This window comes from Brassica napus, unplaced genomic scaffold (assembly GCF_020379485.1).
Source record: "Brassica napus cultivar Da-Ae unplaced genomic scaffold, Da-Ae ScsIHWf_169;HRSCAF=306, whole genome shotgun sequence".
Classification (NCBI taxonomy): Eukaryota; Viridiplantae; Streptophyta; class Magnoliopsida; order Brassicales; family Brassicaceae; genus Brassica; species Brassica napus.
This window is the reverse complement of record NW_026015116.1, coordinates 470-10,747: the sequence shown is the minus strand read 5'-3', so window position 1 is coordinate 10,747 and position 10,278 is coordinate 470. Positions and strand designations below refer to the sequence as shown.

The 10,278-nt window shown below is 36.8% G+C and overlaps 3 protein-coding genes and 1 long non-coding RNA gene across 4 annotated transcripts; 1 reads left to right on the top strand and 3 right to left on the bottom strand.

Annotated features, from left to right (window-relative positions):
• Positions 1-1,272: 1,272 nt before the first annotated feature.
• Positions 1,273-3,208, bottom strand: LOC111211898 (E3 ubiquitin-protein ligase RNF25-like). The gene is made up of 7 exons (XM_022713232.2): positions 2,965-3,208; positions 2,725-2,763; positions 2,495-2,632; positions 2,213-2,352; positions 2,059-2,120; positions 1,857-1,975; positions 1,273-1,770 (listed from the first exon to the last, which is right to left on the bottom strand). The coding sequence occupies exons 1-7, from the start codon at positions 3,199-3,201 to the stop codon at positions 1,378-1,380; spliced, it is 1,128 nt and encodes a 375-aa protein (XP_022568953.2). The 5' UTR covers positions 3,202-3,208; the 3' UTR covers positions 1,273-1,377.
• A 304-nt stretch (positions 3,209-3,512) lies between these two features.
• Positions 3,513-5,696, top strand: LOC125598312. Its single transcript, XR_007332350.1, has 2 exons — positions 3,513-3,962; positions 4,279-5,696. It is a non-coding gene; the product is annotated as an uncharacterized LOC125598312 (long non-coding RNA).
• LOC111211900 (flavanone 3-dioxygenase 3-like) lies at positions 4,078-6,634 on the bottom strand. Its single transcript, XM_022713235.2, has 3 exons — positions 5,944-6,634; positions 5,282-5,529; positions 4,078-4,901 (listed from the first exon to the last, which is right to left on the bottom strand). The coding sequence occupies exons 1-3, from the start codon at positions 6,193-6,195 to the stop codon at positions 4,328-4,330; spliced, it is 1,074 nt and encodes a 357-aa protein (XP_022568956.2). The 5' UTR covers positions 6,196-6,634; the 3' UTR covers positions 4,078-4,327.
• A 2,219-nt stretch (positions 6,635-8,853) lies between these two features.
• On the bottom strand, positions 8,854-9,893 carry LOC125598311 (uncharacterized protein At4g04775-like). The gene has a single exon (XM_048772509.1). It carries the CDS (start codon positions 9,590-9,592, stop codon positions 8,870-8,872), a length of 723 nt encoding a protein of 240 aa, XP_048628466.1. The 5' UTR covers positions 9,593-9,893; the 3' UTR covers positions 8,854-8,869.
• Between the last annotated feature and the right edge of the window lie 385 nt (positions 9,894-10,278).

Sequence of the window (10,278 nt, the reverse complement as noted above, 5' to 3'; positions counted from 1 at the left end):
ATTGAATTGGTATTGATGATGTTGTAAATATATTAATTTATTTCATTTTTGATTCACATTAATTATATGATTTTGTGTTAGTCACTTATTTGAAATTTAATTTGTAGGGAACTAAGACTCATGCTTCTATTGAAAAATGTTCATTTGGAGACTATTTTTTGGGTAACTTTCTATATATGTTATCTCAACGGGATTTTTTTATTCTGCATAATTTCAATTTCGGTGATTATACCATAAAATATAAAAAGACTCATCTGGTTTTTAAGATAAATTTCTATAAAACAACCAAAATCATACCTTGTGATGATTTTCCAAAAGAGTCAACAAATAATGATTTCAGATAATTTTAAAAAATATAGGGACGTCAATCTGAAAATGAATTTTTAGTCGGTATATTTTCTATATCATATTTTGTTTTGATTGATGTGTTTTATTTATGATATGTTTGTTCAAGAGTTCTTCTTTCTAATGTTTTTGTTTTAGATATTATTGGCGAAGTTGTGAATGTTGAACCTTTGAAATATCTCATTGCAGAAAAAAAAATTTTAACTAAGTTAGAATTGACTATTCATGATACAATGTAAATTTTTTCAGAGTTTAATTAATTAATATTGTTCTATTTCTATGACATGACACCAATTTAAAATTTTAATATTCAGTGATACATGTGTTAACATGCACATTGGGTCTTGGTATGCAAACCAAGTATTAGATTTCTTTAAACCGATCATGAAAATCAGTGATGTGTATTATTGAGTTTTATTCAAGTTATCTCCATTGTTTTATACTTCTACGTGGCCAAAAACATATACTAATAAAATAAATATTATTTTTCATTTTGAGTGCGTTTGCAATTAAACGAATTTTTTTTAAAAAAATAGACTCTTTAATATTAAAAAAAAACTTCACTAAATTGAGATTCAATTTCTAAATAGAAGAATCATGTGTAAACAATAAGAAAAAAAAATTCACACAATAAGCAATTGAGATTTGATTAAAAAGACAGAAAAAAAACACAAAAATTAATATTTATATCTAATTAAATACATTAGCATAAATATAAAAATAATATTAAACTAAAATTATTAAAATATATATTAGCTCGCACAAATATTTTATTAACTAATAAGAACATAGATATAAAAAATAATTGCCACACTTTTTCTGACAATAATTACAGTTTTAGATTGTTGTGGTTAATTTTGTAAATTTATATAAATTTAACTAAAATTTAGATGTTTTTAATGTGTGAAATTTTTTAAAAAACTATCCTTGTAAAACAGCGGAATTTTTTTTTTGTATTTGTAGTCAGTTTTTGAGTCTGAGTTTGATCTCTGTCTCTCTCTCTCGATATATATAAATAATACATGAGTTCTGTCAACTCCTCTGCACCCATTGCTTCGTAGGTTTTCTTGGATCTTGCGGATTCTGCTTCCTTCTGTTGACATTACTATGTCCCCGGCCTCCTCTGCCTCTGCCTCTTCCTCTCCTGTTGTTGGAGGTGCTAGAGTTCGTCTCTGATTCAGCTTCTTTGTGTTCTTGTTCTTGACTTTGACTAGCTTCTTCTTGGTTTGATGAAGATGATGCAGGAGGTGGTGGAGGAGGAAGATACATACCAGGTACAACCGATATGTTTTTCTTTGGTTGAACCAGACCACCCTTCTCTTCCTGCGTCTTTAGAATAGCCTCAAAACGTACTCTTCTCATGTTCTCTGATTCTGACTGGAGCACTGGGTCTTCTCCTTCCTCACCTTGTAGCAAACCAGATTCCTGCTCGGTCCCAAAGCATGAAAGCTAGAATCAATGCAAAGACAAAAAAAAAAGTCCACATGATCAGAAGTTAATGGCTCACTCACATGTTGAGATGACTGAGTTGCACCGACTAAGCCGAGAACATGTTCAATATCACTCGCATGAACAACTTTGCGGCACACTGGACAGTTTCCCAAGCTTTTATCTACTGATCTAGAGTTACCTGCAATACTTAATTTTATTTATAGATTATTTCATTGAATCTAATTCCTTTCCAGTTTCCATCAAAAAAAGACATTATCTCACCATTTTGTGAATCAGCTTCTTTCTCTGTGTGAAGCCAGTTCCACCACCTAATGATGCACTCACTGATCACTTGAAATCAGTAAAGAACCATTAGACACCTTAAACACTGGGAAATAAAAATAATTTTGTAACAGAGAGGTCAACGGTTCTTTACCAGTGGAAACAATGGAAGCAAGACATGAGCTTCATAAAGGGCATTTGATTACTCTGGCCATCCTCAGGGAATAACGGATACAAACACAGTGGACAATCACCATCAGGATGATTCATAATCGTCAGCCTCTCTACTGCTTCCTACAAACATATAATGTTCGTTATACTACATGAGATTCTATCTTACATATACCTATGCAGATCGTTTGCTTGTGATTCAGCAACCTCAGTTATATACTACTAGAGATTTAAACAAGAAAATGAATTTAAAGATTCTTCTAACCTCACAAAGTGCAACTAGCATTAGAGAAGAAGATAGTTCAGAAGCTTTCTCTTGCACAAAACCCATCAAAAGCTTTTGCCTTTGCTCATCAAGACCCTTAGACTCAATCAAACTAATCTGTGGCGGCTCGTCTGGATACTGTAACAACAACAACAAGAAAAGGAAGATCCTTTTTAGCTCAATGAATGAGACAGACAATGATTCACTAGAACACGGAAACCAAACAGTACCTTAGGACCAGCTTGTATTCTCACAACCGCTTCCACAAACTGAAGAGCAGAGCATTACCACAATGTCATCAAATAACAATAAAAGAGATAACAAAAAAAAAAAAACATAAAAATCAAAACTTTTGCATCCCCTTCAGCTTTAAAGCTTTTGTACGATCGACCCAATACACCAACAAAGCCAAAGACACTAATTTGACAATCTTCAATGCGTAAAGTTTCGATTTTTAAAAGAATCAAAACCTGCTGAGAAGAGATCTCGGCGGTACGGGGCTTGATGTGGAGGTGAAGATGAGGAGGATACGAATCCACTATGACGGCTTCATCGCCGTAAACAGCTTCCACAGCTTCCATCTCCATCGCTACCTCTTCTTCCGTCATTTCCGCAGACGGCGAAGAAGAGGAAGAAGCGGAAGGGATGTCCGAAGCAGAGCAGAAGACCTTTTCCGTAATTATTATTCCTCTTCGCCACGTATTCATGTATTTATAGACTATTTTCCACACTTCCGTATTCCTCCGAATTTGATCATTCGTGCTCAAATTCACCCTCTCGCAACTGTTCAAATTATTTTGACTAATCATACAATTATTCTGAATTACACAACTTTAACTACATCTACGTTCAAATCATCGTCTTCGATCAATAGAAATTTTTGTAGCTATATATTCATTTCTATCGACTTTTTCAGAATTAGCCATATTATATACACATAATAATAGATGACTCTCTAATCATAATCTCTAACGCTTTTTTGGAAAAAAATTATATTTCACATTATTTTTACTAATCGTAAAATTATACTGAACAACTAAACTATATTTGCATTCAAATTAGGACACATCATCGTCAATAGAAATTTTTGTCGGTATAGATATATATCCATTTTATTGATTTTTAGCCTTAACAGTATAATATATACACAGAGATGATTACTCCATATCATAATCTACAACGCTTGTTTTTTGAAAAATGATCTTTTTGTATATAATCCAGGTACCGTTGCAAATGGGGCGTTGTTGTTCAATTCAAAAGTATACGAAGACCAAGTAAATGAACAATATTTATCGGCTAAAAACGTAAATAAAAAAGGATTCACGATATAAATTAAAAAAAAAAACAATAACGATAACGGAGTGAAGTTTAACGGCGAATCTACCGACGGAACCGAGAAGATGAGGCGGAGCCGTATTAACAGAGCTTACCGGAGAAAACTATTATCACCGCTTATTTACCGTAGACTGTAAGTAGTTCGATACGGTGCTGCAAATTTACCTTCTTTGTTATGAATTATCACCATCTTCCGAGTTCAGACACTGTTCTTCTTCTTGACTGTATCAATGAATCTTTGCTTTACATTCAAAACTTTTTATGGATTTTTGTACGATTTATCAAGAGAAAAATGAGAATCATTTGCAATTATGACAAGTAATTATTATTTTTGTATGTAACATATAAACAATTACATTTCACTTGCAGACAATCTTACTCATGTTCTGTAATAACCTAGTGGTTTCATAACACATTACACTACTTAATACATTTTTCAACTTACTTAGGTTCCAAGTGATCCAACAGAAAGGGAATTTGCAATCACGGACACCATCTTCAGAACTTATTTTTCTTAACTGTATCCATGAATCTCTGCTTTGTAAGATCGTTTCTTGAGATATACTCAAGAAAATCATTAAAGCTGAAATCTCCATAAGCAGCTGGTTTGTCTTCATTCACAAGCTGAGGTGCTGGACTTATCTTCTTGTTCATTGGTAAGCTGTGTAGACTCGCGAAAGAGAGGCGGTTGACATCTTTGTTCACTGTTACTCGATGAACCACACTCCTGTAGATGCCATTGCTCATCACTTCTACTTGATCTCCAAGCTGCACAATCAGAGCTCCTTCTATGTACGGCACACAGATCCAGTTGTTGTTTTTGTCTTTTATCTGAAGCCCCTGGCTGCTTTGGAGTAAGATGGTCAGTGAGCTAAAGTCAGAGTGTGGTGGCATCCCCAAGGCTATCCCGGGTTGTGGACACGCTGGGTAGCAGTTCACCGCCATGACTTGTGACCCTTCTTCGATTTCTTCCTGTAAGTAACTTTTCTCGAGGCCTAGACTTTCTGAGATAGCTTCCATTAATTGCTTGTGTAACACATGCGTTGCTTCTGAGTATTTCCCCACTTTTTTCCTGATAGTTAGAGGATAGATCACATCAGTTCTGAGTCCTAGATAGTATTACAAGTTTTGAAACATCTATGGAGCAATAGGATATTTCTACTGTTGTGACGGACCAGACTCTTTACTATAGCCAAATGTCCGTCACTAGATGTCCAATTCCTCGCTTAGTATGATATTTAGGAGAAGCCTTCCCCCAAAAAAAAATTTGTCAGGGCTTACTCCCAAAACAGACAATATCATACTAAGCGAGGGGTTGGACATCTGGTAATGAATCTAGTAGAGCATCTGGTCCAAAAATGGGCATCTGGTCCGTCATATGTACCCATAAAATGTGAATAAGTTTTGTTTGATATTTCATATAGTGAAGTTGGCCTAGATAGGTTAACTTACTTGTAGCATGGAGGGTTGGATGGCCAGAGATCAATCCACTTTGAGGGAGGGTGTGAGTAATGTTTAATGAAGTCTCTCCAGTAATGAACACTGTCTGTTGCATGGTTGATGCTGGTGCCATATCTTACTGGCGTATGAACATCATCAGAAACCAGAAGCATCTTCTCATGGGAAGGTAAGTCAAAGAACCTTGTAGCTGCATCAAGTGCATCTCTCATCACCGATGATGATATTCCATGGTTTGTAACCTGTTGAGAAGAAAGTTTTTGATCAGAGTTATGTACTTGAATAAAGAGTGATACAAATGATACTAGTGTAGTGTGCTTTAATGAAACAGAGCAGAGCCAGCATACATGACATTAGCATAAAGAATAAAGATAAGCATGTCCACGTGGCTACTTACTTTTATCCTCAATAAAGACAGAAACTAAGGACTTTGTCTTTTTTCATTTAAATCTTTTTGATAAGGACTTAGTTGATTGGTGGAAATACAAACCAAAAAAAAACGAACTCATAAGTCTCTCTATACAACACATGGCCTAAATCTAATGAATAGAACACTTTTGGATTGTAATAGTTCATGAATCTAAGCTACATAACTTGTCACGTGTCTTACCTAGCCATACATGTGTAGTTTATATAGCTGAAAACAAGAATATTACCTGAAAGAAACCAAACTCCTTGCAAGCCATTTCAATCTCATGGATGACACTGGGTCGAAGCAGAGGATCATGTAAGAAGGAGAGATCAATGACAGGAAGATTGATGCTACCAGTGCCAATGCTTGGACTGAGAACTGGTCGTTGTGAAGGCGGAAGAATGTAACGGGTAGGCACGTGAGGGACACCTGACTCAGTGAGTGACATGGCACTAGTAAAGCAATCACCAAGCACATTTTTATTTGTTTCCTCCATTTCTTTTTGCAAGAATCTGTTTTGGTACTTTAGGGTCTCACCTTGTCTTCCTACTTATAGTAAGCAAGCATGCAAAGCGTGTTTTTATATACACATGAAGATAACCTGGTCTTTATTTTAAAAGGTCATTGTTTCTTCTCTTCTATTTGAAAACGGTTTTGGAAACTACCGGCTTGTGTTCAGATACATAAACATTAAATGAATGGTTAGATACTTCATTCAAATAAAGAATTCTCATTTGCTTTTTAGAGTTGCCACATCAGAGCTTGAAAGGTATTTGTGAAAGGTGTATGACTAGTTGCATTTTTTGCTTTTTGGATTAAACAATTATTATTTTGAAAGAGTCATCATGTTAACAGATTCTTTTTTTTTTCATTTTTAATAGAAACCATAAACATCTCCTTTTTGTGCATATACGTCATCAGGAAGGTTGAGAATTGGTATAAGTTCATGGAGATCATTACTACTATATGTGAACTGTTGTCTTTTCTACTGAGTAATGGGTTTTGGATTTATATGAAGGTGAACTTGGGCTTATCTGTATTCGGCTCAATCAATTAGGTAGGGTGATTTCTTTTGGATGAATGATAAAAGTGATGATTTGTTTTCTTGTGCATCAGGGAACAAAAAAGATAAGGAGAGAAAGTGGTGAGATTCAATGGAAGGAGAAACATGGAAATGCAAAAAAAAAAAAACATAATATAAGTGGTGACCAGTTGAGAGACAAATACAACTTGGTGGCTCCAATTTCAAATCTGCATAGTAATGTCTTAAAACAAGTATATATCTCTTCACAACCGTGAGGGTCTCTCTTCTAAAACGTGTTTACTTTGACTTATGTCGGCATTGGACCTGCAAACGACCTTTTAAGATAATGGGCTTAGAGCAAGTGCATCAATACGAATTTTAGAATGGTCCTTAGAGTATTTAATTAGTTTATGTAGTTTAGGACTTTGGTTAAGGACTTTTGTTAAAATGTTGATTATGGGTGGGACTTTTGATAAGTCCTTAGGTTTTTAAAAAAAAATTTAACTAGTTTTTAAAATTACAAACATTTTATTAGTGGAAAAAAAATACAAAGTTGAGAAATTAAAACACACACAATTTATTCATAGAAACTTAAAATTACATATTATTCGGAAGATGTCCAAATTTAGCCCATATATTTTCAATCAAATCGTCTTTTAAGTTTTCATGGATTTGTCTATTCCGAAGCCTCGTTCGACGATCCATTGTAGTGCCGACATTTTCACTGATATTCGAAGGCATCTTGACGGTAAATGTATCCGGAACTTCTCTTGGTTGAAACTCAAATTTGTTATACTGAGTGAATGATGCCCGTTCATCTTCGACAATCATATTATGGAGTATGATACATGCTCTCATAACATTTCCTATTTTCTCTTTATCCCATAACTTTGACGGATTTTTGACAACGGCAAATCTAGCTTGAAGGACTCCGAAGGCACGCTCGACATCTTTTCGAACTGATTCTTGGGTTTGAGCAAATAATGAATGCTTCTGATTTTGTGGTAGTCGGATAGATTGAATAAAAGCCGCCCATTTCGGATAAATACCATCAGTGAGATAATATCTGAAATGGTACTGATTATCATTAACATAGAAGTTTACTTGTGGCGCGATGCCATTACTAATGTCGTCAAAAACAGGTGATCGATCAAGAATATTTAGATCGTTCATAGTACCTGGTGCTCCAAAAAACGCGTGTCATATCCAGAGGTCATACGAAGCTACCGCCTCCAATACAATTGTCGGTTTTCCGGTTCCTCGTGAGTACATTCCTTTCCAAGCCGTGGGACAATTCTTCCACTCCCAATGCATACAGTTGATTCTTCCAAGCATCCCCGGAAATCCACGTTGTTCTCCGATATGTAGTAGTCTTTGCAGATCCTCCTGTGTTGGACGTCGTAGATATTCTTCGCCAAACAAGGTTATTATTCCGGCGGTAAATTTGTGCAAACATTTTCGAGCTGTTGATTCGCCTAGACGGATATATTCGTCCACCGAGTCCGCCGCAGCACCGTATGCCAATTGTCGAATTGCTGCAGTACATTTTTGTAGAGGTGTTAGACTTGTCCGTCCGGTACAATCTTCTGATAGTCGAAAATACGGAATCTCTGTGGAGAAACGATTCACAATACGCAGGAACAAACTTTTGTTCATTCGAAACCGTCGGCGGAAAAGAGCGGGAGAGTAAGTTGGATTGTCGGCAAAATAATCATTCCAAAGCAAGGTGTGGCCTTCTTCCCGGTGTCTCTCATGAACATTACGGCGTTGTCTATCTTCTGGTTCTTGTACGAGAGCACAATTGTTATAAAATTCTTCATAAGGAGTATCAAGATCGATCTCATCATCATCATCTTTATGATAATGATAATGTGATGAAGAAGCCATTATAAATTATTGAGAAGTGGTTGTGATTGTTTTAGAAGTGTTGTGACTCTGTAATTGAAAGACATGTTATATTTATAGCTATACAATATGTGAACCAAACACGTTTTCTCATATTACAACTAATTTTAGTTATTTGAATAGGCATATGTAAAAACACGTTTTCTCAATATTACAACTACTTTGTAGTTGGGAGAGTAGGTACATGATCATACATTTTCGATAATCATACATTTTCGATAAACATACATTTGCGATAATCCTACATACGAGCAGCTACTCCGATGGCTATTATCACTAACACAACAACCAGAACACCTAGAACTAGTTCAAACCCATTACCAAATCTAGATTTCTTTCTACCTAAGTCACAGACAATGCTCTCCAACCTAACCAATTTCTGCTCCATATCAAATTGAACTTCCTTTAACTCCCGCAGCTCGGTCTCCTCGTAACCGACGAATGAAAGAGAATCTACCTTATCAGTGAGGAGGGTCACTTGTGCACCAATGGCTTTGATCTCCTCTGTAGCCGCGACGTCCCACCACTTGTAGACATGGCAGTCTCCGTCCTGTTTGTTCTTGCAGGTGTAGAACCTTCTCCCCGGGTCAGTTCTTGTGTAAGAAGTGGCTACAAGTGGCTCGCCACCACAGTAGCACTCCTTGGGGAAGCCAAACTCCACTTCAGGCTGCGGAGGGTACTGATGGCGTGCGGCTTCGATCTGAGCTTGGTCCAGCTGGATATACATCTCTGTAGAGCTGTTTCCACTGTCTGCTGAACCTCCTAAACCGTAATCCTCCGACTCAGACGGCTGCGTGTACGAATAATCCAAACCCATGGCCTGAGAATAATCAAAACAGAACACATTAGACAGAGAATATAATTTAAAAACAGAACATAGAACACAGGTCACAACACACATTAAACCGAAACTAATTCTTAGAATTAAACACAAACGATAACTTGAAACACAAACAAAACACATAGAACACAAGCCACAGCTTCTCCTCCAACACTAGACGCTTGACACAAACATAGACTCTTAGGATTTAAAACTAGAAATATTCGGCCAACAGCATGTTCTTCACATTTTCTTCCCTCTCGGTTGGCTCCTTCTTAGCAAGGAGAGTGTCTAAAATGGCCAGCTTCGAGAGCCTCTCCTTCTTCGCCAAATCCTCCATCTTGAGCTCGTGGACGCTCTTAAAGTCCTCGACAGACATCCCCTTCCTAGAATTCCTTCTTGCTTTCGCAGCTTTGATACCTTCAGGACGGGGCTCTTCCTCACCAACGTTACTGCTTGATGCTTGGGAACCAACCTCAGCAATCTTTCTCTTCCACCGCCAGACTTTGGAGTGTTCAGGCTCAGCGACTTCTGTTCGTATCTCAGAAGACACCATGCATGGTCCAAGGTGAACTTGGAGCCGTGATCCGCAAAGTAGATCTCATGAGCTTTTTTCACTAAGTCGTTGTCATTCTGACCGCTACTTTGAAGCCTCTCCGCAGCTGCGTATGCTGCACAATACTTGTTTGTATCCCCATTGAGTTTATGCCATCTCTGCTTACAATGCTCGCCATCTCTCTTCTCATGATGAGCTGCTGAAAAGTAATCTCCTACGCGTTTCCAGAAATTCCGGCACTTCTGTTCAGTGCCGACAACAACATCTTTGATGT

Bases quoted from the DNA above. Each gene is read 5' to 3' on its own strand.
- LOC111211898 (XM_022713232.2), bottom strand. From the start codon at position 3,201: ATGAATACGTGGCGAAGAGGAATAATAATTACGGAAAAGGTCTTCTGC. The intron at 2,764-2,964 runs GTTTTGATTCTT...TCTGCTCTTCAG, and splicing joins CCGAGATCTCTTCTCAGCAG to TTTGTGGAAGCGGTTGTGAG. The intron at 1,976-2,058 runs GTGAGATAATGT...TAAGTATTGCAG, and splicing joins AGAAGCTGATTCACAAAATG to GTAACTCTAGATCAGTAGAT.
- LOC111211900 (XM_022713235.2), bottom strand. From the start codon at position 6,195: ATGGAGGAAACAAATAAAAATGTGCTTGGTGATTGCTTTACTAGTGCC. The intron at 5,530-5,943 runs GTAATATTCTTG...TCTTCTCAACAG, and splicing joins AGGAGTTTGGTTTCTTTCAG to GTTACAAACCATGGAATATC. The intron at 4,902-5,281 runs GTAAGTTAACCT...TCTAACTATCAG, and splicing joins TCCAACCCTCCATGCTACAA to GAAAAAAGTGGGGAAATACT.
- LOC125598311 (XM_048772509.1), bottom strand. From the start codon at position 9,592: ATGTGTTTTGTTTGTGTTTCAAGTTATCGTTTGTGTTTAATTCTAAGA.